At 46.2% G+C, this 27,590-nt stretch overlaps 1 protein-coding gene across 18 annotated transcripts in view; it reads right to left on the reverse strand.

Annotated features, from left to right (window-relative positions):
* The window catches only part of UBR5 (ubiquitin protein ligase E3 component n-recognin 5), a 2,064,863-nt gene that overhangs the window by 1,363,171 nt on the left and 674,102 nt on the right, over positions 1 to 27,590 (reverse strand). For all 18 annotated transcript variants that reach the window (XM_086966085.1, XM_086966077.1, XM_086966080.1 and 15 more), the window contains one exon: positions 24,828 to 25,025. In XM_086966085.1, the coding sequence (XP_086822211.1) occupies positions 24,828 to 25,025 (198 nt within the window). The remainder of the gene's footprint in view (positions 1 to 24,827; positions 25,026 to 27,590) is intronic.

Genomic DNA, 27,590 nt, shown 5'->3' on the forward strand with positions numbered 1-27,590 from the left:
GGTGAATAAAACATTTTATCAATAAACCCCTTCTCTGTCAACCCTTGTTAACCTCCCCGTACTTAAAATCACATGCTAACAAAAAAGCTCATGCTACCTAAAAAACACAAAATCAAGAAATACTATGAAAGCCCCTCGTGCTCATTCATAACCAGAGTACATAATCTGTATACTTTTACCTTAAGAGGCCGTGGCTAGCAAATTAACGTCTTTTTTGTTAGCATGTGATTTTAAGTACGGGGAGGTTAACGAGGGTTGACAGAGAAGGGGTTTATTGATAAAATGTTTTATTCACCATCACGCAGCCGCATTGCTCATGAACAGTCATTTAAACAGTTCTTTCTGATTTATTGCAGTACCCCTGACGAAGAACGTACACCGTTCGAAATGCATTGGGTTTTTCCACTATACTGGGTTAAATGAAAGTTGGCAACACGTGTCTATGTTTAAGTTTGGATAAACAGCATACGACATTTGAAAATGAGGAATAAATCATTCCAGCTCAACTTTTCTGTCTCCGCAGTGATTTCACAAGCATGGAAAATATGGATTACTGAATATTCAACTAAAATGAGAACATTATTGATTACTCTGGTCAACGTTTAAAATTGGTTTACATGTGGAGGATACTTGTCCTAAACTTAGCAGTGCAGCAGTTGGTGTCGTAACTTTTCGCACCTTTTCTCTAATATCAATGCCACTAAACAAGGCATTCTAGTGAATCGACGTTTATGGGAAGTTTCCTGGAGCTCGAGGCACATTTACCTTCAGATCACCCCTGCATTAATTTTGCCACACAGCAACAGCACATCAGAATTCTGGGGCGAGTAAAGTTCAGAAGCTGCAGCTTTTTTCCAGCTAGATCAACCAAAATTCAATAAAAATAAAGTTATTTTAACCCTTTCGATGCTGATGACGAGCTCAGCTCGTCATCACCCACGGGTGTCGTGTGCTGATGACGAGCTGAGCTCGTCATAGTGCCACTAAAATGGCATTTTCCAGCACACAGCAGGAAAACGCCTAGCAGCCAAGAGGTTAAGTGGCATGCCCTTTCAAAAGTTAGTGCCAGTCCGGTCTCAGCTCGCCCAAGCAAGAGTTGTTTTTAAACACTGGATGCATGGAATGGGTTTCAGTGATGTGTAAACCCACACACAAACAACAGTAGGACATGCCAGGGTGAAAAGGACAGAAAAAGTCATTGTGGTCTGTTCCTAGGAAAAATACCAAGGCCGCTGATGAGATTTGTGTCTGCAGCACGGGCCAATTAAATGAGGTTTATTCCTAGAACTGCCAAGTAAATTGCATATTTTCTTTGACAACATAGCTTTAGCAGCTTCCCAGGGAGCATGTAACAGCAGCGCTGGGAGGAGGGCTGATTCTGCGGAGCGAGTGAAGTGGCTGGTGTGAAATGTCATGCCTCTCGAAGTACAAGCTCTGGCATTGCGCAGAGGGGGTGGTGGAGAGCATTCCTTTGATGTCTGAAGCTCTCTGCATTGCTGTGGCAGGTCTGATGTGATGTTGCAAGGCGGCTCGCGGAGCAAATGGCAAGCGCGTGCACGGGCACATGCACTCTGCGTAATCCGCATGCCAAAGCCCTCTTGTTCAGCTTTCCTGTTGCACTCTTTATACGTCTCAACATCTGCAATGCGCAAGCGCATTGGCAGAGGTCAAGACCTAATAAAATGACAATAACACAGTGATATTATAATTTTGTTTTTCATCGCTGGGGCGAGCTGTGCTATCCTGACGGACAGCAGTAGCCAGCAGTGAGGAGGAGTGGTGGACACCGTAAGTGCACATGACAGTTTTTGCCGGCTGTTTGAAGGCTAAACCGGTATGAGCACTTAGCATCTCTCCAGCCGAGTGCAGAACAGTCCCAGCCTCCCAGGCAATGTCTGAGAGGCAAACCAGGCTGCTCAGACCAATCAGGACACTGCTGTCATGCTGGTAATACTAATTACACCATGACAGCAGCATTGTGATGGACTTAGGGTCGGGGGGCTGTTAGCCCGTGTGCTGCCAGGCATCAGGAGCAGAAAAGGACGGAGGAGAGGCGGTGGCCATACAAATGTAACTGATCTTTTATTTTTACTTTTCAAAATATAGAAATAGGTCTGGGCATCGAAAAAAAGTGTCCACCAAGAGCTAATCCAGTAGCTAAACAAGCATTTGCAATGCAATAGGTCTCGCAGTATTAAAGTTTGAGCTATTGCCATTGCTAAATAATGCAACACCACTAGCTCAAACTTTAATGGTGCGGGACCTATTGCATTGCAAATGCTTGTTGTCAACTAGGTGTTAGAGCACTTTACTAAAAAACAACCATACCTTTGGAACAAGGTATTCAAATAATAGCTTAGTCAAAACCAGATTATTTCATCAACAAAAATTTGTTTGAACAAGGAAACTTTGAGGAGGCGAGTTAGAGGGAGTGGATTAGTGTTGATAGAAGCCAGGGAATTGGCAGGTTGTAGGAGCAAAAAAGCGGTCATTTTCTTTGAGTTTTAACCATTTACGGTTGTATGAAGAGAAAGGACCAAAAAAAATTGGAAAGCACTCCATTTCTGATCTTGCTAGGTAAAGAGTTCCAGAATACCAGATATTAAGACATGAGATACCTTTGTGTCAAGATGGCTATGGCCTATCATGTTTCCAAATATTTGAAATAAGACACCAATAGTCCATGGTATCACTTTGTACCAGATCACTATAAGTGGCCAAAGCACCCGCAAAATCTTCAACATTCATACAGCAGGAGACCACAGCGAAAAGGTTTGTAGTGACTTTAAGAAAAGATAACAATTTAATTATTTATTTTGAGAACGACGCATTGACCCCTAGCGTTAGAAGTGCTTTGGAAATTGATACCATAGCAGCAGCCAAACTCCATGCTCCATCAAGAATATGTTTTACATACATCCCTTACTTTTAGACCAAACCGACTTGAGGCATGTGCAACTATTGTGATTTGGGTGTGCCTGCATGTAAAGATGGGATTTAAAACAGGAAAGCGACAAACTTTGAGCTGAGCCACTGTGCAAAGGACAAGCACAGATTATGTACCACTCAGGAAATGGATGATGTTCAGACCAACACAATCTGCCAGTTGTTGCTGGGAAAAGACGGCGGTCGCATGACATCTAGTAGTAGTATGCCATTCTGGGGGTGAAGAACACATTGCTTGAAGCACTGAGGCAACAAGAGTTTCCCATTCTGAAAGGTGAATGGAGGCTACCATCATATTATCGTCACTCACTGATAGGTCTTTATTGAGAGACATATTGCAGAACAGACCTCTTCTGCATCACTGCTCAAAATCACGATCTAGCATGGTGGAGCTTCCCTATAGAGTAGGCCACAAGGCCAATGCTGAACTCAACATTTGACATGTTGCACAAAAAATCTGTGTAGGCCATAACATATAGGGTGACCCACATGGACGTTGGAGATCTGGGCTAATCCACCACCAAAAATTACATTCCTATAATCATAAATTACAATCAACAAGCAAAAAGCCCTAGTTACTGATCTAAAACACCAATACTGAACGGAGCATATACTGGAACTGATAGAAAACACGCATTGAACTATGAACATAAGATAATTAGGAATCCCAGTGCATGTGGCATAAAGGTACTTATGTATATTTTTTCAGGGCTTGTATCCCAGAGGTTCTTTAACTACCTGCCATAATGCTGAGGGTTGAACAGCACCATTTTGTTTGCGGCAAAGAACACTGAAGGCAGTCACGCGAAAGGGGAAAATTAAAGTGAAAGATTGCCAAATCCACTTATTTTCTGATACACCGCAAGTAACAGATAAATACATTCACATCAAAAGCAGCAAGTGTTGAAAACACTCTTCCCAGCAAAGTCGATTGTACAAATGATACACAAGACTTACTCTTCCACCTTAGAAAGGATGCAGCAACTCAGCGAATAAGACCGAGACCAAAGAGGGGCAACACTTTCCTTTTTTTTATAGGAAAGCCTCTTGTTATTGCACTTCTGCTACATGTCACTCTATCCACCATCGATGCCTCATCACCGATCTCCACTTTTTTAACAACCTTTATTGGTTTTCCCACTTCAGTCAACCATCCTTGTGTTTCAGTTTTCGTGATGGTTTGTGATCTATTGAAATCTGGATATCAATTGGATAGCTTAGACGTTGAGTCTATATTACTTTAGAAAGACATGTTGAGAAAATGAGAGTGTGCAGTTTGACTTGAAGATGCTAATAAATGCTTTAATGTAATTGTGATCTTTAGAGACAATTTCTTTAGAATTGTGCACCCATTGAAGCAGTACTTTGAACTCTGAGAAAGTCTGCCCACTCCTTGACTAATAGTGCCGTAGGAGTCTAATCTTCATGTCCTGTCAAGGTCACCAAGTCAGCAGTGCCCCTCCTTGTGCCGTCACTGCCTTCCTGCAGCCGCATGAAGGAAAAGAAATGCAGTGGGACCGCCGCAGACAACAGTGTCCTGCAGCCCCGCCCACGCCGACACCTATCAAGGCAGCAGAAAGAGCTATGTTTGTGAAATGTTTTTTCTAGTAACTGATGTTACTTGTAACTTGTGCAATTTTGTAACTTTGTGGAACCTTATGTGAAGCGCTCTGATACATCTGGGTCTAGCTAGCGCTATATAAAACTCAAATAAATAAAATAAAATAAAAAAATCCTAGATTCAGTCTTGGGGTCTAAGCTGAAACCAGATTACCAAAAAACGTTTTAGTTACTGTAGTGAATTTTCATGAACATAAAGCGGTTTTAAAAATTCACACTTAGAAACTTTTCAATGGAAATCAGACAATATTATTAAATTGGAGAAAATTCAGGTTGCAGGTAAACTACGATCGCGTTACTTTTGTAACCCAGCACTGGTCTCCTAGGGCCAGCATTAGGGTCTTAACTCAAAACAGGTAGGTAATTGTGTTTCAGTATTTCGTGTGATTTTTAAAGAATATTTAACGTTTTTAACGTTTTCAAAAGTAGACACTTAGAAGAAATTTCATAGAAAAGCAGACAATGGGTTCCTATAAAGAAAATACAGATTACTAGTAAACCCTGTAAGGATTACTTTTGCGATTCAGTACTGGGCTGAAAGGTACAGTATTGGCTTCTCCCCTGATCACAGGTGAGTACTTTGGAATTTGGCTGATGTTATATGAATATTTTCAGTTTTCAAAACTCCACACTTCGAAAATTTTCAAGTCAAAATTGGTCTATGTTAGCCAATTACAGGTAAGAGTTACCGGTTTCCAGGCGAGTACTTGGTTGGTGAAGTTATGGTTCTGGGCATAGACTCGGGGGTCCCCCAGGGTCAGGTAAGTACAGTAGGTTCAGCCCCAGCAGCACAGGGCCGGCCGAGTGCAGAGGTAGTTAGGCCCAATGATATCCAATGAGGGAAAAGGGGCTTCGGTTGGTGGCTGCTGGCTAGCAGGCCACACGGTTTTGGAAGCTGGACTCCTGGTCACTTACTCGGGGCAAGGGGGGGGGGGGTGGTATGGGGAGGGGGGGGGGTATGGAGGGGGGGGGGGGGAGTAGGATAGGACAAAGGTGGCACAGCCAGCGGCACTCGGGCGGCTGGTGCAGGGTGCTTTTGAGCAGTCGGGCACTAATAGTTATCCAATGGGAAAGGTCACAACCATTTACAATGCAACGGTCTTGCCTTTGCAAAAGTTAGAGCTATTGGCATTGTAAATGACAAACTTTTTTTATGTGTTGGTTTTGAAAACAGATAAATAAATGGCATTGTCATTTACAATGCCAATAGCTTAATCTCTCGCAAATGCGAGACCTTTTGCATTGGCACACACACCCACACACAGAGCCACACACACAGAACCACACACATAGAAATATCGCATTGAAAAGGGACATGAGCTTCCCCTCAATATAGCTCGGCTGACTAGAACACAACACTGGGAGTTATTACAAATGGGGACCAAGCCATGAGGCCTCGGATGGCACTTGGATGTCACAATGTACAATGAATGTGCCCAGGCAAGAATGAATTACTATGTATAATTCCACAAGACACAGATGTAGGCCTATGGATATTTTTCTAATGATCAGTAACCCAAAGCTAAGATTGTGGACCCTTTTGTTCCTTGGTGACCTGAACTGAAGCACTTTTATCCTAGTCCAAGGGACATCTAATCTGCCGTAGAGCAAAGAGTTAGGGATGTGCCTGCTAAAATAAGCCTGGCATCAAACAGGGGGAATAAAAGTGGACGATTTTTAATGGGGTCCAATGTACTCGTCCTAGGAAGCAGTAAACAAAGAGTATTGTACAGAGTTCCCCGGTGGGAGCCAGTGGTTTAGCTCAGGGTGACTATTCTCTCACAGATGGTAAAAGGGTGAGTGTATGGTGTAGACCCTTTTCAGAATATAAGGATACCTCACACAGGTTATCGGCAGGATAACAACTGTTCTCCCAACCGATGGCCATCCAGCGTCATCATCGGTATCGTGCTCCTACGACAGGCTGGCGGTGCAATGCCCGTCGGGCAGCAAGGGGAGCTGCACTTTGGCGGAGATCTTTTATTCCGAGCCAGCGGGTGTGTGTGTGTGAGGGCCCTAAAAAAGTGCAATAGTGAGCGTGAGGGTGTGTGTGTTAAAAAAAAAAAAAAAAAAAGTCAGTAGAGTCCATTAAAAATATTTTAATAGTCAGGCTCACTGCTTTATTAAAATGAAGGGGTATTAAGGAGTGATGGGCAATGGGACCAATCCTTATTCAACCCTTGATGTGAATGCGGTCGACATGTTTCTTGCCATAAGGGCAATTCGTCAGGACCTAAGTGCTCATATGATTGCTGGGGTCCTCTCAAAGAAGAGGACTCCGGTATACGACCTGTATAGTATCGCACAGAAAAATGGTTCCTTGCGAGGGACCTCCTGGGAACTGGAGAGAAAATAAGCAAACATTGCTGGTATTAAAGTTTGTTGTGCCCAGAATACATCGTATGGTGCCTGTATTAACAGTGACAGTAATATGTGCCCAGAGGACAAACACTGCAAGTTTCATGGCAGTGTGTGGAGGTACTGTGAGAGAAAAGAGATGAAAAATACAGAGCGTGAGTACACTACGTTCTGTAATGAGGGTGCCATGCTGTTCGTTTGTAGCATGCATCAAAGTGAAAAGGCTGGACTCACGACGGTGAGGCATGCTGGGTAGGGTGTACTTTTACAGTTAACGCCAGTGGTAATGTTGAACCCTGTTAAACATCGGATAATGGAGCACAACAGCAATGTTCGGTATCATAAGACACACACCAAGCTTTATGAACACTGCAAAGAGAACAATCATTTCCCAGAAAACATTCGGTGGACTGTCCTTGAATGTTTACCAACCTTCAATCAACAAGCCCTTTTCAGACTCGAACAAAGGTGAATACATCGACTACATTGCGATGAACTGGGGTTGAACGATGGGGTGCCCTGGACAACTCTCGCCAGATAGTCTTCAATCGGGACTACATTGTCCATACCAAGATGATTACCAACATTGTCTTCCCAGACAACACTGCCCGTTCCAAGATGGCCCCCGCATTGGAGTGCACTTGCCTCGCTGTTTGAGCAAAATCCCCTCTTTGCTTTCTACTCCCGCGTGCCGCTGCCTAGCAACCGGAGGGACACGCCCCCTCGGTGCGCGCTCAACTCGCCCTTATTTACACCGGACAGTACCCCACTACTTCGCTGGCTGTCCTGACTTCGGCGTAATCGTGGGACGGGTAGGTGCATAGATGCCTGCCATCAGCGACTTGTGAGGTAAGGTGTTGAGATAATCCCTGAACTCCGCGTGTTCTCTGCGAGTCACGCATTATCCCGCTACTCAGCTGTATTCCATCCCACGGTTTACAGTATGGCTTGTAGTTTCTTAACGGTCCCGCGGGATGCCTTACTCTCCCTGTAGGATCTCCTCACTCGCTGCTGGCCCCACCTGGACAGCTCGTGAGACCTTCAGGAGGAACCACACGGGTAAGCGCTACCTTGATATTGATATTGTCCTCTCTCACGTGCACACGGCGAGCGGGACATTTCATGTCATTTCATCATTTTTCTCTGCGATCTCCCGGTTGATCGCGACTATCACACCGAGACTCACCTGAAACCTTATTCTAAGACAGAGTGTCAAATTACTCATAATCGTTCTACCTGTGCGGTTTTTGTTTTTGTTATTGTGGCTAAACTCTTTAGTCTATATATTTATATATAAGTGTTTAGACATAGGCTCATCACGCCGTCTGGCTGTGTTAGGGTTCAACATTACCACTGGCGTTAACTGTAAAAGTACACCCTACCCAGCATGCCTCACCGTCGTGAGTCCAGCCTTTTCACTTTGATGCATGCTACAAACGAACAGCATGGCACCCTCATTACAGAACGTAGTGTACTCACGCTCTGTATTTTTCATCTCTTTTCTCTCACAGTACCTCCACACACTGCCATGAAACTTGCAGTGTTTGTCCTCTGGGCACATATTACTGTCACTGTTAATACAGGCACCATATGATGTATTCTGGGCACAACAAACTTTAATACCAGTAATGTTTGCTTATTTTCTCTCCAGTTCCCAGGAGGTCCCTCGCAAGGAACCATTTTTCTGTGCGATACTATACAGGTCGTATACCGGAGTCCTCTTCTTTGAGAGGACCCCAGCAATCATATGAGCACTTAGGTCCTGACGAATTGCCCTTATGGCAAGAAACATGTCGACCGCATTCACATCAAGGGTTGAATAAGGATTGGTCCCATTGCCCATCACTCCTTAATACCCCTTCATTTTAATAAAGCAGTGAGCCTGACTAGTAAAATATTTTTAATGGACTCTACTGACTTTTTTTTTTTTTTTTTTTTAACACACACACCCTCACGCTCACTATTGCACTTTTTTAGGGCCCTCACACACACACACACCCGCTGGCTCGGAATAAAAGATCTCCGCCAAAGTGCAGCTCCCCTTGCTGCCCGACGGGCATTGCATCGCCAGCCTGTCGTAGGAGCAGGATACCGATGATGACGCTGGACGGCCATCGGTTGGGAGAACAGTTGTTATCCTGCCGATAACCTGTGTGAGGTATCCTTATATTCTGAAAAGGGTCTACACCATACACTCACCCTTTTACCATCTGTGAGAGAATAGTCACCCTGAGCTAAACCACTGGCTCCCACCGGGGAACTCTGTAAAATACTCTTTGTTTACTGCTAAAATAAGCCTTACATTCTTTCCCTTAGAAAAATGCAATGGCGAGCAATGGCTCAATTGTATTGAGAAAAGACTACAGAACCCAGAATGCATTATGTTATTTACAAAAAGCACAAGACTGGGACACAGAGTCCTAGTGGTATATGGTCAAGCAACAAAAACTGTAAATTCATTAGTAACAGCATAGTCGTGTAAGGCAAGGCAGAAGCATTTGTAAAGGCAATTATTTTTTTGGCAAATGTTTATAATTCCGGTTTGAATAATTTTAATTCTATGCAGTTTAACACAATGTTACTGCTTTGTTGCTTTTTCAAACCAATGGCTTACCCGCCCTATCGCATAGTATATTTTTTACAAGTAAAATTGCTTGTTTCCATACCTTTTCATAATAAGCTGTCTGCCACACACCTGTTAAAATTACGCCCCTGTAAAGCATTCATTCTAGATAGATCGGCAAGTTACATGCACGCTGATAACATCTAAAGCGATCAGCAGGTCATAAATTGGAGAAGGGACAAGAGAAGTGGATGAGACAAACAGATCGAGTGGGACGGATGAAGGAAGTGAGAGAGGGAAGCTGACAAAATAGAGAGAATTAGAACAGACTTCTTCTGTACTGTGACTTAGCTGCCAGAGCAACCCGTGAAAGACCCCAACTTGGAAAAGGAGAAAACAAATCTTTTTTCGGCAGGATTCCTTTTGTTCAATGCATCATCACAGCCGGTAGGTTAGCTCAGCGAGTTCAGTGCTCACTGCTGTAATTTGTGTGTAATATGCAGGTCGCACAGTAATATACCCTCCGATTATTGTGAGGCTAACAGAGCGAATGCCACTGGGGTTATCACATCAGGCAGTGAAGGGGCTGACTCCTCTACGTAAAACATTTTTCACTGTTGTATTTTATCCCGATTTCTAGCTTTCAGCAAGTTCGTGGGCTGCTGCGTTGATATGGCTGTATACATAAAGGCTTGTTCAGCTCCCCTCCCATCCCCCTCCCTTTGCCGCACGCTTGCTTTGTGTGTGGCTGAGAGGAAGGGAGCAGGGCGCGGGAGAGAAAGAGCGAGTGTGTGTGAAAGGACCACATCTTGTAAATGGGGTAAACAAATGTTTCTTCTAAGGGACTCCCTTTGGCTGTAATGTTAGCAGGTTACACAAACATGAAGGCTGGTGTTTGGAGATATACAGGGTGTGTGCGAGACAGCAGTAATTCACAATCCAAACAACAAACAGAACAAATGCTTTGACTTCCAAGCCCTATTTATGAAAAGCCCTATCTGATGGTATATATTTTACCAGTAAATTTGAATGTTTAAAAGCCTTTTGCGGATAAGCGTTCCAATAAACACCTGTTCAAATTAAGCCCTTAATGGCAATACGGCAAATGCCAGGAGTGCTGTATTTTGTTTTTACTTTCGTAATGTGGATTTTTTTTATTAATAAATAAAATAACTACTGTACCATAGGGCAACTTTATTTGAATTAAAAAAGATGGCCATTATAATAAACAAAATAGACCCATGACAACATATGAAAAAGCCAACACACAGCACAATACTAATAAACAAGCATTTGCAATGCAATAGGTCTCGCATTAGGAAAGTTTGAGCTATTGGTATTGTAAATGACATTTTTTATTGGTTTTAAAAATAGCGAAATTAATAGCTTTGTCATTTACAATGCCAATAGTTATAACTTTTGCAAATGTGACACCTATATCATTTGTAATGCAATATGTGTTGTATTTACGTGACTTACATGTATTGATATTACAAATAATATTTTTTTAATAATTAATACTTAAATAAAAGTTATTGTAATTTATAACGGCAATAGCTTAAATTTTTGTAAATAACTTATGAAGATTATGTTCAGTGTATTTTATTGTCACAAAAATCCAAGAATAGAAGTGAAATAATATCTTTTTGTGACATTTGAAATAAAGCTTGAAAACATTGAGAGAACATATTTAAAGCGGTTGTTGAATGTTTGCACAGGTTGATGCTGTGGTGGCGCTGAGTGATGTTGTGGTGGTGACGAGTGATGCTGTGGCGTTCAGTGATGCTGTGGTGGCGCATAGTGATGTTGTGGTGCCCCTGAGTGATTCTGTGGTGGTGCCGAGTGATTCTGTGGTGGTGCCGAGTGATGCTGTGGTGATGCAATAGATAGTGATTGCGACAGAGTGAGTGCTATAGATAGATAGAGTGAGTGCTATAGATAGATAGAGTGAGTGCTATAGATAGATAGAGTGAGTGCTATAGATAGATGGAGTGAGGGCGATAGATAGAGTGAGGGCGATAGATAGAGTGAGGGCGATAGATAGAGTGAGGGCGATAGATAGAGTGAGGGCGATAGATAGAGTGAGGGCGATAGATAGAGTGAGGGCGATAGATAGAGTGAGGGCTATAGATAGAGTGAGGGCTATAGATAGAGTGAGGGCTATAGATAGAGTGAGGGCGATAGATAGAGGGCGATAGATAGCCATAGATAGAGGGCGATAGATAGTGAGGGCGATAGATAGTGAGGGCGATAGATAGTGAGGGCGATAGATAGACAGATAGATGGTGAGGGCGATAGATAGACAGATAGATGGTGATGGCGATAGATAGACAGATGGTGAGTGCGACGATAAATGGTGAGGGTGATAGAGGGTGGAAAAAAAAAAAACATGAAAGTGAAATGTAAAATTAACACAACACTGGACAGGAAGGACTTTTTCATAATTAAAAATGTATGGAGTTAAATTAAGAGAAAGGGGGAGTAAGAACGAAACTGAAAGGCAGAGGGAGGAAGCATTAAATATGCCAGAAGGAAGAACGACCGGCCAGTGCAGCGATTGAAGAAAAGCCGAGTGGGCCTGCTGGAGGAAATAAGGCTGCAACAGCGTGCTGAGAGGAGGAGCGCGAGAGACCTCCGGCAGCTGCTGTCCTTATGGCGTGAAGATAGGAGACACGCTGTGGAAATAATAGATCAGCGTGGTGCTGGTGCATTTTCTATTGTTTTAAAAAAATATTTATTAAACAAACAAAAAATTACATGTACCCAGAAAAGGGAGAGCGGAGGGACGAGGGAGGGGGCGGGAGCAAAGGTTAGACGGAAGGGTACTGCTCGCGCACGGAGCACATTAATGATATTTATAAAGGGAATGAGCAGCAGCTTGTAAGCAAGAGACGCGTCCTCTGTTACAAACACCTTGTGTAACTTACAGAGGCAACGTTTTAAAACATTGTCTGCACTTTAAAATAAAGATTACCACAAACGTGTGTTTAGTTTAGAAGAAAGTGCCTGTATTTTAGCCCACCTTAACCGTACTACAATGGTGCGCTATAGAAGCCAATGGAGGGTAGGGCTGGGGGAGAGTCAATGGCTGCAGCGCTACCCAGCGTGAACGCAAACAGCCCAAGTGCATTATAAACGCACCAAAGAAGATGTGGCCTTGGTTACCAACACCTAGTTTGTGTAAGGCTAGAGGGGAGTGAAACTGTGTGGCTTGTGCTCTCCTGGCGCCTCGGGTCTGTTTACTGTTAACACGTGGAATTCCAAACCATTCATTAAGCAGGATGGCTCCGTCTATGTTGAGCCCCACTGGCGCCTGTTGTCTGTTTCCAGCAGAGAGGAAGGAGCTGGAGAAGCAGGAAGCATGCGCTCCCTATACAGCCGGCTGTGAACTTGTAGGCACAGTTAGTATGCGAGATCTGCAGTTGCTAAATGTAAACACATTTTATGAAAAGTAAGAAGAGCGGTCCACAAGTTTGGGGCTATAAAAAAATGCATCCGTTGGCTGAGGGGAGGTGAACAGTTAACAGAGTAATGAAGTGGGAATAAGGACAATTTATTATCATTATTTTGCACCTCATGTACCTTGTTCTGTTTGTTCTTCCCTTTACTTCCGGAATATTTATTTTTTTAAATCAGAGGAGATGTTGGAAAGAATGACAGAGGGTACGCGCTGCAAATAAACGATAACGGGCCAGAGCCCTCGAGGGACCCTCACTCGCAATGAGCACCTGCGTCAGCGGGGAATAGCACTGCAGGTGTAGTGGCACCGGGGCCCACGGGTGCGTGGGAACCGCTACCCCAGTTATAGCTGTTTCTTTTGTAGAAAACACTAGCTGGGCCCATTTCATGGCTTGCAGCCTTGGTTCGCCCCTTCGTCTTTTACTTATTCGTAGTCGACCGATACCTCCCAGTTTCCTGGTACAACTTTGCCCAAGCTCTGTTTTTGCATGGAAGCCTCCAGCAGAGCGGTGGTCGGACAGTCTGAGGAAGCGCTGAGAGCCGGTGGGTGTAGCGCTGTGTGAGGCGCAGCTCCAGGTCCAGGCACCCCACACCGTGCAGCAAGCACAGATGTGCCAGTATTTCCTCACTGTGCCCTGCCTGGGGTTGTGGAGTCCTTCCTGCCCCACCCGGGCCAGGTGATAGCGTCTCTCTGCACCAAGGCCACCCCTCCGTCTGTAGCAGAGGAGGGTGAGGCGGCCGCTGGTGTGGCCCCGGAGGAGGCAGCCCCAGCTCCCACCGGGCCCGCACCTCTGTGCGGCACCCTGTCCCTTCTGTGTGGGAAGGGGCCCCTCCGAGGCTTCCAGAGCTGTTGGTTCGTCTTCCACCCGCGATGCTGCCGCGTTACCTACCACAAGGGGCCCGCAAAATCCAGCGCTTGGAAGCATCAACATCTCCGTTGCAAGCTTTGGCCTCAGCCCGAGGAGGGCCGGTTCCACATCCAGAGCGAGGGGTGCAACTGTGTGATGAAGGTGAGGGGGCGGTGCACTCCAAGTGAAAATGGGGGCACTAAAAATTTAAGGGAAGTGAATAGGACCTACCAAATGGGAATCTTTGGAAGGTGGAAGGGCTGCAGTGCAAAGGGTGGGTGGGTTTGAAAGTTAAACAGTAACGCTGTGAGTAACAAGTGCTGGCAGTGACGTCGTAAATTTTTCTTTGTCTGCCGACTTACGTGTAGCACAGTAGATGCAGACAGGCTCTTAACGCAAAGAACAAGCGCTCGCCATTTGTCCCTAAGCCCCGTCCTTTTCAAACTGGAGGGGGGGGGGGGGGGGGGGGGGGGGGGGTGTTTTTCTTTCTCCCGTCTTCTCCATTGGCTGGAATGTAAACAACGGGCGTGTTTTGACTTGTTGTTTACCCTTCCAGCCAATGGAGAAGAGGGTAGACCAAACTGAAAAAACACGCCCCCCCAATCCGAAATGGACGTGGTTTACAGCGAGAGAATGACGTCACTGAGACCTCTTCTCCAATGGCTGGCCACCGTTCAGGAGGCCAGCCAATAGAGAAGAGGGGCAGGGTTAACCCTCGCTACAGTCATTAATTCTCGCCAGCAAGACTGCGCATGTGCACAGCCTACGCTAGCCGAGACCTAAAAAGGAACAGAGGCTTCAGGCTCTGGGACGGAGCCTCTCCAGGGGCGACCAACACTTCGAGAGGTAAGTTGGGATCTTGGAGCACAGGTAGGTACCCCAAAGGGAGGCACAGGGGGCTGTAGGGCGCCGGCTGCAGGGGTGTCTTTGGGTGTCAGAAAAGCTTACCCTCAGCTGTTCGCAGTAGGGAGGGCCCCTGGTTCTGAGTCTGCAGGCGTAGGCTGGTTCGTCGAGAAGGGTCTTTGGGCACTGGACGTCGGGTCCCAGTTGCTGGGGGGACGTACTTGTGGTTTTGGTTCGGTTGGGCCCGGCGGGTGCAGAGTGGGATGGTCCAGAGTTGTTGAAGCAGAGCCTCTGCTGATGGGAGTCCCAGTCGTTAAGAGGGTCAAGGCAGGCAGGTCCCTCTGGGTGTCCCAAGGTTGCTGTCCGCGGGGGTCGCCCGGATTAGGCAGGACCAGGTTCCAGGATCGACGGGCCAGTAGGGCTGGGGCTAAGTCAGTTGTTGTCGTCCTGTTAGCAGCTGCACAGCGGGTCTTCTTCTTGATCTTCTTTCTTCTTTTCGTATCGGGATCCGAGGAAGGAAGGTTCAGGGAGCCCCTAAATACTGAATTTAGGGGCTTTACAGGTAGGGCAAGGGCAGGGACCAATGGGTCCCTGCCCTGGCGTAAGTACACCCGCTAGCCTGCTCCTCTCCTGTGGGAGGGGGGCAGGACCCTAGCTGTGATAGGGCAGGGCTCCCCATCTTAACGATGGCTGGAGCCCGGGGTCGTGCTTCACCTAGTCTCTCCCACCTGAGGGGTGGGGTTGGCACAGGCTGGCACCCCCCCCCCCCACTTCATGAAGTAGTTTTTCCCGCCAGTCTTCCAGCTAAAGTGGGGGGCAGGACTGGTGGGGGGTGGTTGCTGGGTACAGCAAATGGTCTGGAGAAGCTCACCGAGGCGGCATGCCTTTGAAGCTTCCCCTCGCCATCCTGTGGGAGGAGACCTAGCATCTCGCCCAGGAGGTGCATTGTTGCAGGCCCAGGAGAGCGGGGTTCTCCTACCCAGGGGTCCAGCAACATGTCTGCTGTGTGGCAGCCTCTGTAGCCACTCAGCCAGACGTGGATTGTAGGTTAGGGTTTCAGAGGGCATCTCTAAGATGTCCTCCGGCGCATTTTACATTAAATCCCACACTGGCATCAGTGCGGGTTTAATGTGCAGAGAGGTTTGATACCAAACTTGTCAGTCTTCAGTGTAGCCATTATGGTGCTGTGGAGTTCATAATGCCAACCTCCCAGCACCATATACTCTTTATGGCATGACTGCACTTACAGTGCCCAGGAATGGCCCTGGGCACCATAGGGGCACAGGGCTCATGCATGTGTGCCCACACCTCTGGCATAGGGCACCCAGCTAGAGGGGTGACTGAAGTATGCCAGGGCAGTGGGTTCTGTGGGCATGGCACACAGGGATGAGTGCTATGTCGACTCTGGTTTTAGATCTGTACTTAGGCACTTAGCCTGCAAAGGCAGTGTGTGGGTGCCAGGGTACAGGGCCCCTGGGGGTGGCACAATAAGTGCTGCAGCCCTCAGGGGTCTTCTCTGGTCACCATGCCCTGGGTAGCAACTACTAGGGGCTAACAGGTGGCCATAGATGTCAATTGGGTTTTGTTTCAGTACAGTTTTAGGGAAGGAACACAGGCCCTGGGTACCTGGTTGGCAGGAGCCCAGGGCACACTCAGTCAAAGCACATCAGCAATTCAGAAAAAAGTGGGGACATACCAAGGCAAGAAAGATGGCACTTTCTCACACTAGTATTTTGGGGCACCCCAGAACAGCTGTGCCGAAGAAGAGGACACCCACTGACTTGGCCCCAGCCCTACCGACCTGGCCCCACCTCGAACCTGCAGAAGCGAAAGTCTGGTATGTCCTGCAGACAGCAACCTCAAGAACCCTGAGGACCTGCCATACCTTCGTCCCCGAGCCTGCAGTGTGTTTACAAACCGGAGAAACCCCATTGAAAATAACAGGGCACCCAACACCAAAATAGCACTCTGCGTCCGGCCTCCCTAGTACTGCTGAGTGTGCACCTTTGGTGCTGTCTTGAACCCCCATTTGCTCTGAGCTTAAGTCCATGAGCTTTGCTCCCACAACCTTGTGGCCTGATCGTAAGCCCCCTAACCCTCCCCCCTCCCCCATTGGATAACATTGGGCCTCAGCACTGTAATCCTGGGCGCCCTAAAGCTGCTGAGGGTGCTTTGAGAGTGCATCCTCGATCCTGGGGGGACCCCTGAGTCTAACCACCAGAAACCCAACTCCCACAACAAAGTACTTACCTCTGAACCGATAACTCTTTTTGTGCCATAGGATAACATTGACTGTTTTCTATGAAAAGTTGAAAAATATATCATAATCTCTAAAACTGTATCCAAATAACTTAAATAGTTTTACTTGTAATGTAATGTAAAATGGCTTTTGTATAGCGCATTCTATCACTCCAAGGAGCATCTTGGCGCTGTGAACCACCCCAGAATAGAAAAAGGTGGGTAAGCTGGAACAACTCTCAAGCAGATAAACCTTACACCAAAGCCTTGCAGGCAGTATCAGTAAGCGTAAAAACCCAGGTCTTTAAGGCTTTCCTGAAAAGAGACTCTGTTGGAATTTGACGAAGCGCTGGAGGAAGTTTGTTCCAGGCTCTGGAGCCTAACACTACGATGGATTTTCCACCTTTGGTCGCTAGTCTAAATTTTGGAACAACTAGCAGGTTAAGGTGGGAGGATCTCAGATTCCGGGTTGGAAGATGCCGTTTGAAGTTTTTGGAGAGATATCTAGGTCCTTGTGCGTGATAAGCTCTAAAGGTAATGATCAGGATTTTAAATAATAGGCGCTTATGGATAGGAAGCCAATGGAGGGCACGGAGTGCGGCCGAGGCAGATGATTTCCTGGGCCAGCCCAGGACAAGGCGGGCGGCGGCGTGCTGGACCATCTGCAACCTGTGTAGCACGGTCTTATTAGCTCCCGCATATAGGCTGTTGCAGTAGTCCAGTCTTGATGTAATAAGTGCCACCGCTACCGTCTTTCTCGTGGACAGAGGAAGGAGGTCGAAAAACTTCCTTAGCATTCTGATGATATGAAAACAGGTACTTGCTACCCCAATGGCTTGTTGCTTGAAGGAGAGTGCATTGTCGAACTTAACACCCAGGTTGCTGGCAGAGGAGATGGTGTGTGGGGGCGCTTCAGCGCCTTCAGGCCACCACTGCTTGGGGGAAAACAGATTTTGCGGGCCAAATGGAAGTATTTCTGTTTTTCCAGAATTGCACTTCAAGTGATTGGCCTTCATCCATTCAAATGTCGCTGTTAAGCACGTTTTAAGGTTATCTTCCGCTTGTAGTGACTCTCTGTCGAGTACCAGAATGAGCTGCGTATCGTCAGCGTAGGAAATAGTGCTGATCTGATACGAAGAAATTAGCTCAATCAGAGGTACCATGTAAAGATTGAAAAGTATCGGGCTCAAAATAGAGCCCTGCAGTACCCCTGTTTTGATCGGTTTTTCCTCAGATCTGAATTGGCCAAGCACAGTGATTTGTCGTCTTTGGCTCAGGAAATTTTTGAACCATTCTAGCACTACTCCACCTATCCCTGCGCTTAGCAGACGGTCAATCAAGATGGTGTGGGAGACCGTATCGAAGGCCGCCGATAGCTCGAGTAGTATCAAGACGGCCTTCTTCCCTAGATCCATAGCGGAGCGCAGGGATTCAGCAGAGAATAAGAGTGCAGATTCGGTCGAATGTTTGGACCTGAATCCAGACTGATTCGAATGCAGGATGTTATTGTCTTCTAGATATGTAGTAAGTTGACTGTTGACGAATGACTCAGTCAATTTGGATAGCAACGGCAGTAGTGAAATGGGCCTTAAGTTGGAAAGAATAGTAGGGTCAGGTAGAGGCTTCTTCTGGAGGGGTTTAACCGCGGCTAATTTCCATTCTGATGGAATCTCTGCCGTTGCCAATGATGAGTTAATGATCCCATTAACTATGGGATTTACTTCATTGGCCAGGGCTCTTAAGAACATGGGAGGACACGGATCGAATGGTGATCCAGACTTGCTAGACAAAATGGCCTGACGTGATTCCTCCAGAGAAATGGGGGCAAAAACATGAAGATGTTTTTTTTTTGGATTGTTCATTCCATTCGCTTCTATAAGTGTGTTTTCGGTAGGGATTGAAGTTAAGGTTGGAGGTGGAAATTCCTTGACGATAGCTTGAATTTTGTTGTCAAAGTAATCTGCTATGGAATTGCACAGTGGTAGCGAGGGCGGAATATCTTGGGCAAGTGCCCTAGGATTAGTAAAGCTATTTACAATCTTGAAAATTTCTTTTTGATCATTTCCCGAAGAGGCAATGGCCTCTGAGAAGTGAGCTTTTTTTGCTAGTTTAATAGCAGCATGATACTGCCTACGTGCTGCTTTATAGATCCTATGGTCTTCTTCCGCATATTTTCTGCGCCATCTGCGCTCTAATGATCTCACTTTGCCTAGTTCACTCTTCAAAGTGGGGGAGAACCAGGGGGCACTTCTTTTGTTTCTGTTGCCCATTGGAGTTTTTACAGTCAGCAGGTCTGGTTGGTTACTAAGAGTTGTAATCCAATCACAAAAATATTGATTATCTTTTGCGGTGTGGCCAGATAGTATAGGTTTAGTCTCGGTTACATTTGTTAGAAAATTTGGTTGGGCGAGGACTTTTTTTCCAATCAGGTTTCTTTCCTCCTGTAGATCTTATTTTAGTATCTCTGTGGGTATTATGGGGTGGGTTAAAGGTCACCTCAAAAGGAATAAGCTTGTGATCAGACCAAGTTTGGACTACTGGGGATGAACAGGTCAACAGGTTAAAATTTGAACAAATACAGTCCAATATGTGGCCCGCGCTATGAGTAGGTTCATTGTTCAACAGGGTAAGACCAAGCACATTAATTACTTCCATGATACACATTACTCCTGGGTCATTAGGGGAATCAAGATGGAAATTTAGATCCCCTAGTAAAGTGAAATGGGCAGCTCTGAGCGTAAGATTGCTCAGTACATCCCCTATGCTCTCTAGGAATTCTTGGGGTTGCCACGGGAGCGATATACCAGGGCTCCAGAAAATGACATGGAATCATGGATATTTAAACAAAAGGCCATAGCCTCTGCTCCCTTTATATCAGATAGTTCATAGGTAGTGCATTATGGTGTCGCTGTGAATAATAGCCAGACCCCCTCCCCTTTGTTCTGGTCTATCTAGACGCTGGATTTGAAATCCTTGTGGGACGGCTACTACTATGTCTGGGTTGCACCAGGATTTTAACCACGATTCAGTTATGAAGAGCCAATCCAAATTTCTTTCTGTAATCAAATCATAAATGTGCTGTGCATTTTTACACATAGATCTGGCGTTAATGAGCCCCCCTCGTAGAGTGGTGGATCGTAGTTTATTTTTGTATGTTGACTCTGGCCAGAAGGTTTTCTTACAGTGTTGGCAGTGAATTGGGCCGTACCATGTGTCGGGTTTGAGGGTTTCATGGCAGTGCGGAGAGGAGTTGTTCAAAGATAGAAGAAACAATCTAGACATACCGGGACCTGTGTTATGTCGTATATTCCCCGTGGCCCTTGGCGCAGACGGGCAGGACTCTGGCGTGACTCTGGCGTGACTCCGGCGTGACTCCGGCGTGACTCCGGCGTGAGTCCGCAAATCGCGTCCGCTATGCGGAGAGTGGACGTCCCTATTTATAATTGACTAGAGCGCGTCACAGCGCGTCTCAACCCCAAGATGGCCGCCGCGTTGCCCTTTGACTACTCGGGACCGATCTCTCAGCATCTATGCTCAGCTGAGAGCGGCCCGAGTAGCGGAGGAGGTAGGAGAAGCTTCAAAATAAAATTACAAGTGCTCCAGAATGCTAGTTAAAATACACTGCCTTTTCAGTCAAGCAGGGTACAAGGTAGTATCAATACGCTAAAACGAAGCAGAGTAAGGTATAGTGCAAAGAACCTCCCGGCTTCCGCCTCAGGAGGGAGAAAAATGCTCAGGCTTACTTACCTTTTCTCTAGGAAATGTCCCTGTGTGATATCTAGGCATATCACACTGATTAGAAAAAGTTATCCATAAAGTAATCTGTAAAGTAATCAAAAGTAATCTAACAGTAATTTCCACTGAATTGAAAAAGTAATTTTCATTAAGCTTGCTTGCATTGTTAAACCTGCCTTGAAAAGTACTAATTTCACTTACCTGTAGGCAGGCTTGCTTGGTTCTATAAAATAAATATACCTAAATAGTATTTCTATATGTGTGTGACATCATTTGCTGATTGAGTGTGTAGAATAGATGCTTAACACTACCATCTGATAAAGCCTTATTGCTCGCCCACACTACCACAAAGGTGCTACCTATTTTTACCTCTGCCTACCTTTGGGGTTCCACTGGACTCTGTGCACACTATACCTCATTTTGGTATAGTATATACAGAGCCAGCTTCCTACACCTGGGAACGTTGTTTTTCACTGAAGCAACTCATTTTACACAGTAGAATATTCATTTCGATGACCCAACCGACACCGGGTCGTCCGATTTAATCAGTGAACTTGGTGCCCTTGGCTTTTCCCTAACTAACGCAGGAGCCACGCATGCGAAAGGTCACCTACTCGACCCTGTACTCTCGAACATCCCTTCCCTCCAGTTCACCAAATCCATCCCCCTCCCGTGGACAGACCACTTCCTTGTTTTGACTCATCTCCCGGGGGCCTTTAAGAAACCCCACAACCCTCCAACCGTCACCAAAGATAGAGCCTGGGCCAGACTTTCAACTGACAACTGGGCCTTGGCGCTCGACGCTTCTACCCCCACTCTGGCAGTCGACTCCACCACGGCGGATACCCAGTTCAGAGACTGGATCTCCTCCTCCCTTGACAGCCTTATCCCCATCAAAAACCGAGAGGTGAAAATCAAAACCAAGGGCCATGCCCCCTGGTACAATGCTGATCTTAGAGCCCTGCGCAAAGTATGTAAAAAGGCTGAGAGAGCTTGGAGGAAAGACTGGCTCCACAGCAACAAGGATACCTATCGCAACGCGGTTAGACAATACAAGACTGCCTTGAAATCAGCTAAATCACTATTCTACGACAACAGAATAAAAACATCGACCAACTCAGCCAAAGAATCTTACCAGATTGTCAAAGAATTATTAAACATCCCAACAGCACCTCCCCCTCATTCCCCTGCCACAGACAGAAGCAAGGATCTAGCTAAATACTTCGACTCTAAAATTCTACGGATACTTGACTCCCTTCCCACCATCAGCCCTCCTATCCTGGCCACAGCGGACGAAAATAATGGCCCACAGTTGAAAACTTTCAGAGCAGTTTCCCTCCCCGAGGTGACGGCCACGCTTGTTAAAATGAAAAGTGGCTCCCCCCTGGACCCAGCCCCTGTAAGATTCCTAAAAAAGGTGTCCTCCACCATAGCCCCCATCATCAGGGATCTGATCAACTCTTCCCTAGCTAGTGGAACGGTTCCCCCCAACTGGAAGAACGCAGTCGTAAAGGCTTTGCTCAAAAAGCCCCAACTAAACCCGGACGACATGTCCAATTACAGACCGATCTCACTGCTCCCCTGCGTCAGTAACATGGCTGAAAAATTAGTCAATGCTCAGATATCCCAATTTCTCGAAACCCACAGCATCCTGCGCCAATCCCAAACTGGGTTTCGACCTGGCCATGGCACGGACACCGCACTCCTCGCTGTCATCGAGGAGGCAAGGTGTATCCTAGACTCAGGGGGTTCAGTGGCAGTGATCCTCCTGGATCTTAGCGCCGCTTTCGATACGGTGGATCACCGTGTCAAATTACACCGCCTGGCCAAGGCAGGAATTGCGGGTACGGCGCGAGCATGGATCGAATCCTTCCTATCCTATCGATCCTTCCAGGTGTGGGACGGCAATTCCCGGTCAGATCCTCTTCCACTGAAGAACGGAGTTCCCCAGGGGTCGTCGCTCAGCCCAACTCTTTTTAATGTTTATATGGCGCCCCTGGAAGACGTAGTGGCCCCCTACGGTATAAAAATAATCAGCTACGCTGACGACACCAAACTTGTCGTATCCCTGTCCCACCTGGATAACCATCCGGACAGTTTGCTCCACTGTCTCCAGGACATCCATACCTGGATGTGTGACTCGGCCTTGAAGCTAAACGGCGCAAAGACCGAGATTATGCTCCTAGGCAATAAACGGATAACCTTGCCGCCTACGTCCTGGCCCGACACCTTCGGTGAAATCCCATCCCCTAAAAATGAAATTAAGACTCTAGGAGTTTGGTTAGAACCGGACCTCACTATGAAAACGCAGGCAACCAAGACAGCAGGCACCTGCTTCGGTCTACTACGGTCCGTTCGTAAAATCCTGCCTCTTCTTCCCCTCCCATCCAGGAAATTACTTGTCCAGGGTCTTGTCTTGGCACGGCTCGATTATAGCAATGCCATCTATCTAGGGGCCCCTGAGTACTCCTTGGCCAAACTCCAACGTACTCAGAATGCGGCGGCCAGGCTCATCATGAACCTTTCCCCCAGAGTGTCGGCTAAGCCCGCCCTCAAAGCCCTACACTGGCTCCCTGTTCGCCAGAGAGTAGAATTCAAGGCCCTTTGTACCACCCACAAGCTTATGAATGGAGCTGGCCCTGACGCACTTAAACATATGGTTACCCCATATAAAGCCTCAAGATCCCTTCGCTCCGACGCCGAACATCTTGCCACGGTGCCCAAATTCAGGAAGGCTCGTTCTGGCGGACGCCGCTTCTCGGTAAAAGCCTCCACAGCCTGGAACCTACTCCCCCTCAGCCTACGTTTGGAACCCTCCCACATAGTGTTCCGTAGGAAACTCAAAACATTCTTGTTTCCCAATTAAAACTTGACCTCCCCTTTCTTTGGATAGCGACAGGTGTAATAGCGCGGGGATGCCTACGGGTCACCAGGCGCTTTAGAAATCGCAATAATAATAATAATAATAATAATAATAGTATCTTTCGGAGGGGAAGGGTTTGCTGGATATAGGTCCATATCTGTGCCACGCAGGAGGTCCACAGCATTAAAGTCTCCGGAGTCATTTTGGGGTTGAGAGTCCCAAGGTGCGTCATAGGGAGACCTCGGACTATCCCTATACAAACCCTGAAACAGGGGAACCCTGAGTAGACTCTGGTGAAGGGTCTACTAGTAGCAGCGGGGATGTAGTGAAGAGGGCAGGGAATATCACTAATTACTGCAATCGTTTTCGTAAAAGGACGTTGAGCTGGTAGAGGCTCATCAACGTCGAAGGCAAAGTCCTCTTCCAGCTTCGATAGTTAGATTTCTGCACAGGAAACCTCTACCTGCTCCTTGGCCTCAGTCTGTTTTACTTGAACAGGACCAGAGTGTCCCACGAACGTCAATGCGCCATGGATTGAGTCACAAGGCAACAGTATTGAAGAGTCTTCTGATTTCAGAAGGCAAGGTACACCGAACAAGAGCCTTCCTGATGGTCTGGGGCCAAAAAAAGGTTGCAAACCTGATTTAGGTCTGTCCTGGGGTACTTCGTTCAACACTTCTGGCAGAAGTGGAATGGAGTACTTTCCATTACGAGTGCTTTCTCTGGTGCGGAGGAGAGGAAGGAGGCCTGGAAGTGGTCAACCGCAAAAGCAAAGGAAAGACGACTCAAAAGCTAGGAACTGGAGTTCGGTACACAGTTTCTTCAATCTACCAGGTAGAGAGAACTGAACAGTCATGGCAAGATCACCATGCTGCGTCAAACCAGAGCTCGAAAAAAGGCGTCTGAACCCAACGGCAGAGAGAAAATCTAACATTGGAGCTGACACACATGCGCTTCACTAGTCATGGTTGGAGAAAAGGATCATGTGACTCAAAAGACTTCTTTGAAGAAAGACAACTTACACACACCTGAGCCCAACACAGGATGGCAGAAGGATGCACAGCATGTGTATCTACAGCTATACATGCCACAAACACAAACGTTCACTAAATTCCAAGTTATGTCACACGTGACCTATCTGAATGGTGCAAAATTTAAAACAGATTTTAATAAGCAAAAACTACTGAAGGGCCAATTATTACACCGCCAATAATGTTCACACTCCTTGGTCAACATTAACATTATGGAATATTAAAATTGTCTGCAAACAGGCAACACAAATAATGAAATGTCAAGCATTCTCAACAATTGGTCTGTCTTAAAAAGTATTTAATGGTCTTGCTCTGCAACATACCTCTACAGCCATGATGATTATAGCTGCTTTCTTTTTGATGGTCGAATTGGCAGGAAGATTTGATAAAGAATGAACACCCATGCCAAGGCTGCTGATTGGAGGTAGATCAAGCCAATCAGGATCTCTTATTCCACCCATACAATCTTTTGCCATGGGATAGATTGTGCCATTTCCATCCCTCAGAATAATAGGCGATTCCTACAAATAAATATTAACATACTAACTATATTTAAAAATCATCAACTTATTGTAAATCAGAATTGTACAGTACACTGAAAATCATACTCTGTATTCGGATTACTGACATGTGATCTTGATTACACAAATGCAGTTTTCAATGCAAACCCTATTCTTTCTGGAGCAATTTATATCCACAATGGGTATCTCCTTCCAATGAAGCACATACGAGTCGGCTACTCACATTCTTTGTTTGATCATAGCAAAAGAAATTGCTACACTTAAATATTCTTATAAAAATCGCTCCAGAATTCTATAACGTTGGGACAATTCAGAACTCACAAACATCAATGGAGATCTCTTGAAGGAGAATTAACATTGGTAGATTAAGGTGGAGAGAAGTAAAGGTAAAAAATGAGTTACTTACCTATAGAGCAATTTACTTAACTATAGAGCCCAAACATGGGGGTTGAGAACTTTACTCCTGTTGTCCTTTTGCCCAACCTACAACAGATCCTGAACAGCTAGGCCAAATATTACCCCCATCAGCACTTGACTCCGTGGTAGCGTAGATCCAACAGTCCAAGTCTTCTCTGGAGGAGGTAGGTGCAATATAAGCAAAGGCTCAAGACTCAAAATACAATGACCCCCCCCCCCCGCCCCCAAGTAAACTGATTATTCAGTTTTACTAAATACTTGAGTTAAGAAAAGAAGCATTTATTACAAACGCAGAATAGACTATGGCACACTAAATAACACACTACAGTATTTTGGGGCGAGAGTTCTAGCTCTTTCCTAAGCAGTGTCCTAGAGTTCTTCCTCTCCCTCCTCCAAGCTAAAACTTGTTCCTGGCGGTTTACTCAAGGTGACCACACAGGTGCTGCCTACACTAGCATTGTGCAACAAAGTCTCACTTTGGCCCTGAAAGTTCAGCTTGCAAGGGCACTAATGCATAGAGTTCAGGCAAGTTTCAAAATGCACCCCGGGCCAGCTCCAGTCTTTCCCAACCACTACCAGAAGTGTTCAGGAGCTGTCTCCCTAAACCAGGTGCTAAGCGAGACACACCATGCCTTCCAGAGGTCATCGGGACAGGAGCACTGAGGCAGTCGCAGTTCTCCTTCATTGCTGGTGGAGGTAAGGTGACGGATATGCAGCGATGATGCAAAGGGCTTTTGTTCAAGCCATTAAATTGTTGATGGGACTCATCCGGTACATGTGAATGTACTAACGGTCCTTGTGACCCCACTCCTGGCATATGGGGTCACGGGCAACAGCCCCAACAAAGGCAGAGGTACAAGGCGATGACCTCCAACTGTTTCACTTCCACTGGGTACTACCCAATTAGTACTAGTGATTCACTACAGAAATACAGGGAATCACAGGTAAGGGCGACTGCTCCAATGATGTTGCTTCGCTGGGCAACAGCTCAAAATGTCACTGTTGCCTCGACTAAAGTTAGACTTGAGCATGAGGGCAGACGGCTCTTTTGTAACAACGGTCCCAACTAATCCGGATGCCTTGCACTTCACCCTCCAAGCTCCACTCACCAAGATCCCCACTAGGCTTTTTCATCCTCCTCACGTGACATACTGGCCAGAGCAAACAGGCACAAGGCTAGTGCTCCAGGCACAGGGCAAGTTTTCTGGTCTTACTGAATGATGGTCCTTCACCTAACTGGAAGACCAGCAAATCTTGGTCCCAGTCTAGGTTGAAACATCTTAAGATCATGGAGATCTTGCCTATGCTAATAAACAGCTTGTGGAACTCTTGCCCCTCACTTTAATAGCCCTTTTCCCGACACACATGTTTAAGTGTATGGTCCCATGAAGTTGGTGTTGACTCCTTTAAAGTGCAATCCCCTCTATCCAGTCTTTTGTGAAAGGGACAGCCTGCAACAGCAGCAGTACCTGAAATTCTGACACATCCACAACACAAGCCAAGGTAGTAACCGGGGATCAAACTTCTCCACTGAAATATGTCTCACTAAGGTTCAAATATCTAAGCCTTCCCCACTATGATTATCTGGTCCTACAGACATAAACCTTATTAGACCAGCTCATCTTACAAGGAGCCCAGGCCCCTTTGACCTGTACAACTTCCTTGGATGCTCTGTCCCCCTTCCTCCAGTGTGTGTTTCAACTTAAGCCCTCAGGAATGTCAGCAATCCACATGTCCCATCTTGGGATGCAGTCCTCACCTTCAATTAGTCTTTGCAGGCCTTGGGCTTTCAAAACGGAACCCACAGGAGGACTCCATGTCATGTACAGACACACATTCAACAGCATGAACATGCAAGCATGCACATGCTGCACGGTGCTACACAGTCATCAAGTAGGCCAATGGTGAGTTATTGTAGGAAGCTGGCTTTTTATGTAGTGCACTAAAATGAGGTACACTATGTACAAAGTCCAGACTACCCTTAATGTCTTAGTGGCTGTAAATTAATCATCCCAAATGCTCTTTGTGGTAGCGTAGATAGAAGTTTAGTCTTATCAGTGAGTAGTGTTAAGCATGTATTGTGCACACAGTCAATAAATAAGACACTCTCAAGAACAAATTCGAGACCAATTCAGAAAAATAACTGAT

Source organism: Lissotriton vulgaris, chromosome 4_1, assembly GCF_964263255.1.
Source record: "Lissotriton vulgaris chromosome 4_1, aLisVul1.2, whole genome shotgun sequence".
Classification (NCBI taxonomy): Eukaryota; Metazoa; Chordata; class Amphibia; order Caudata; family Salamandridae; genus Lissotriton; species Lissotriton vulgaris.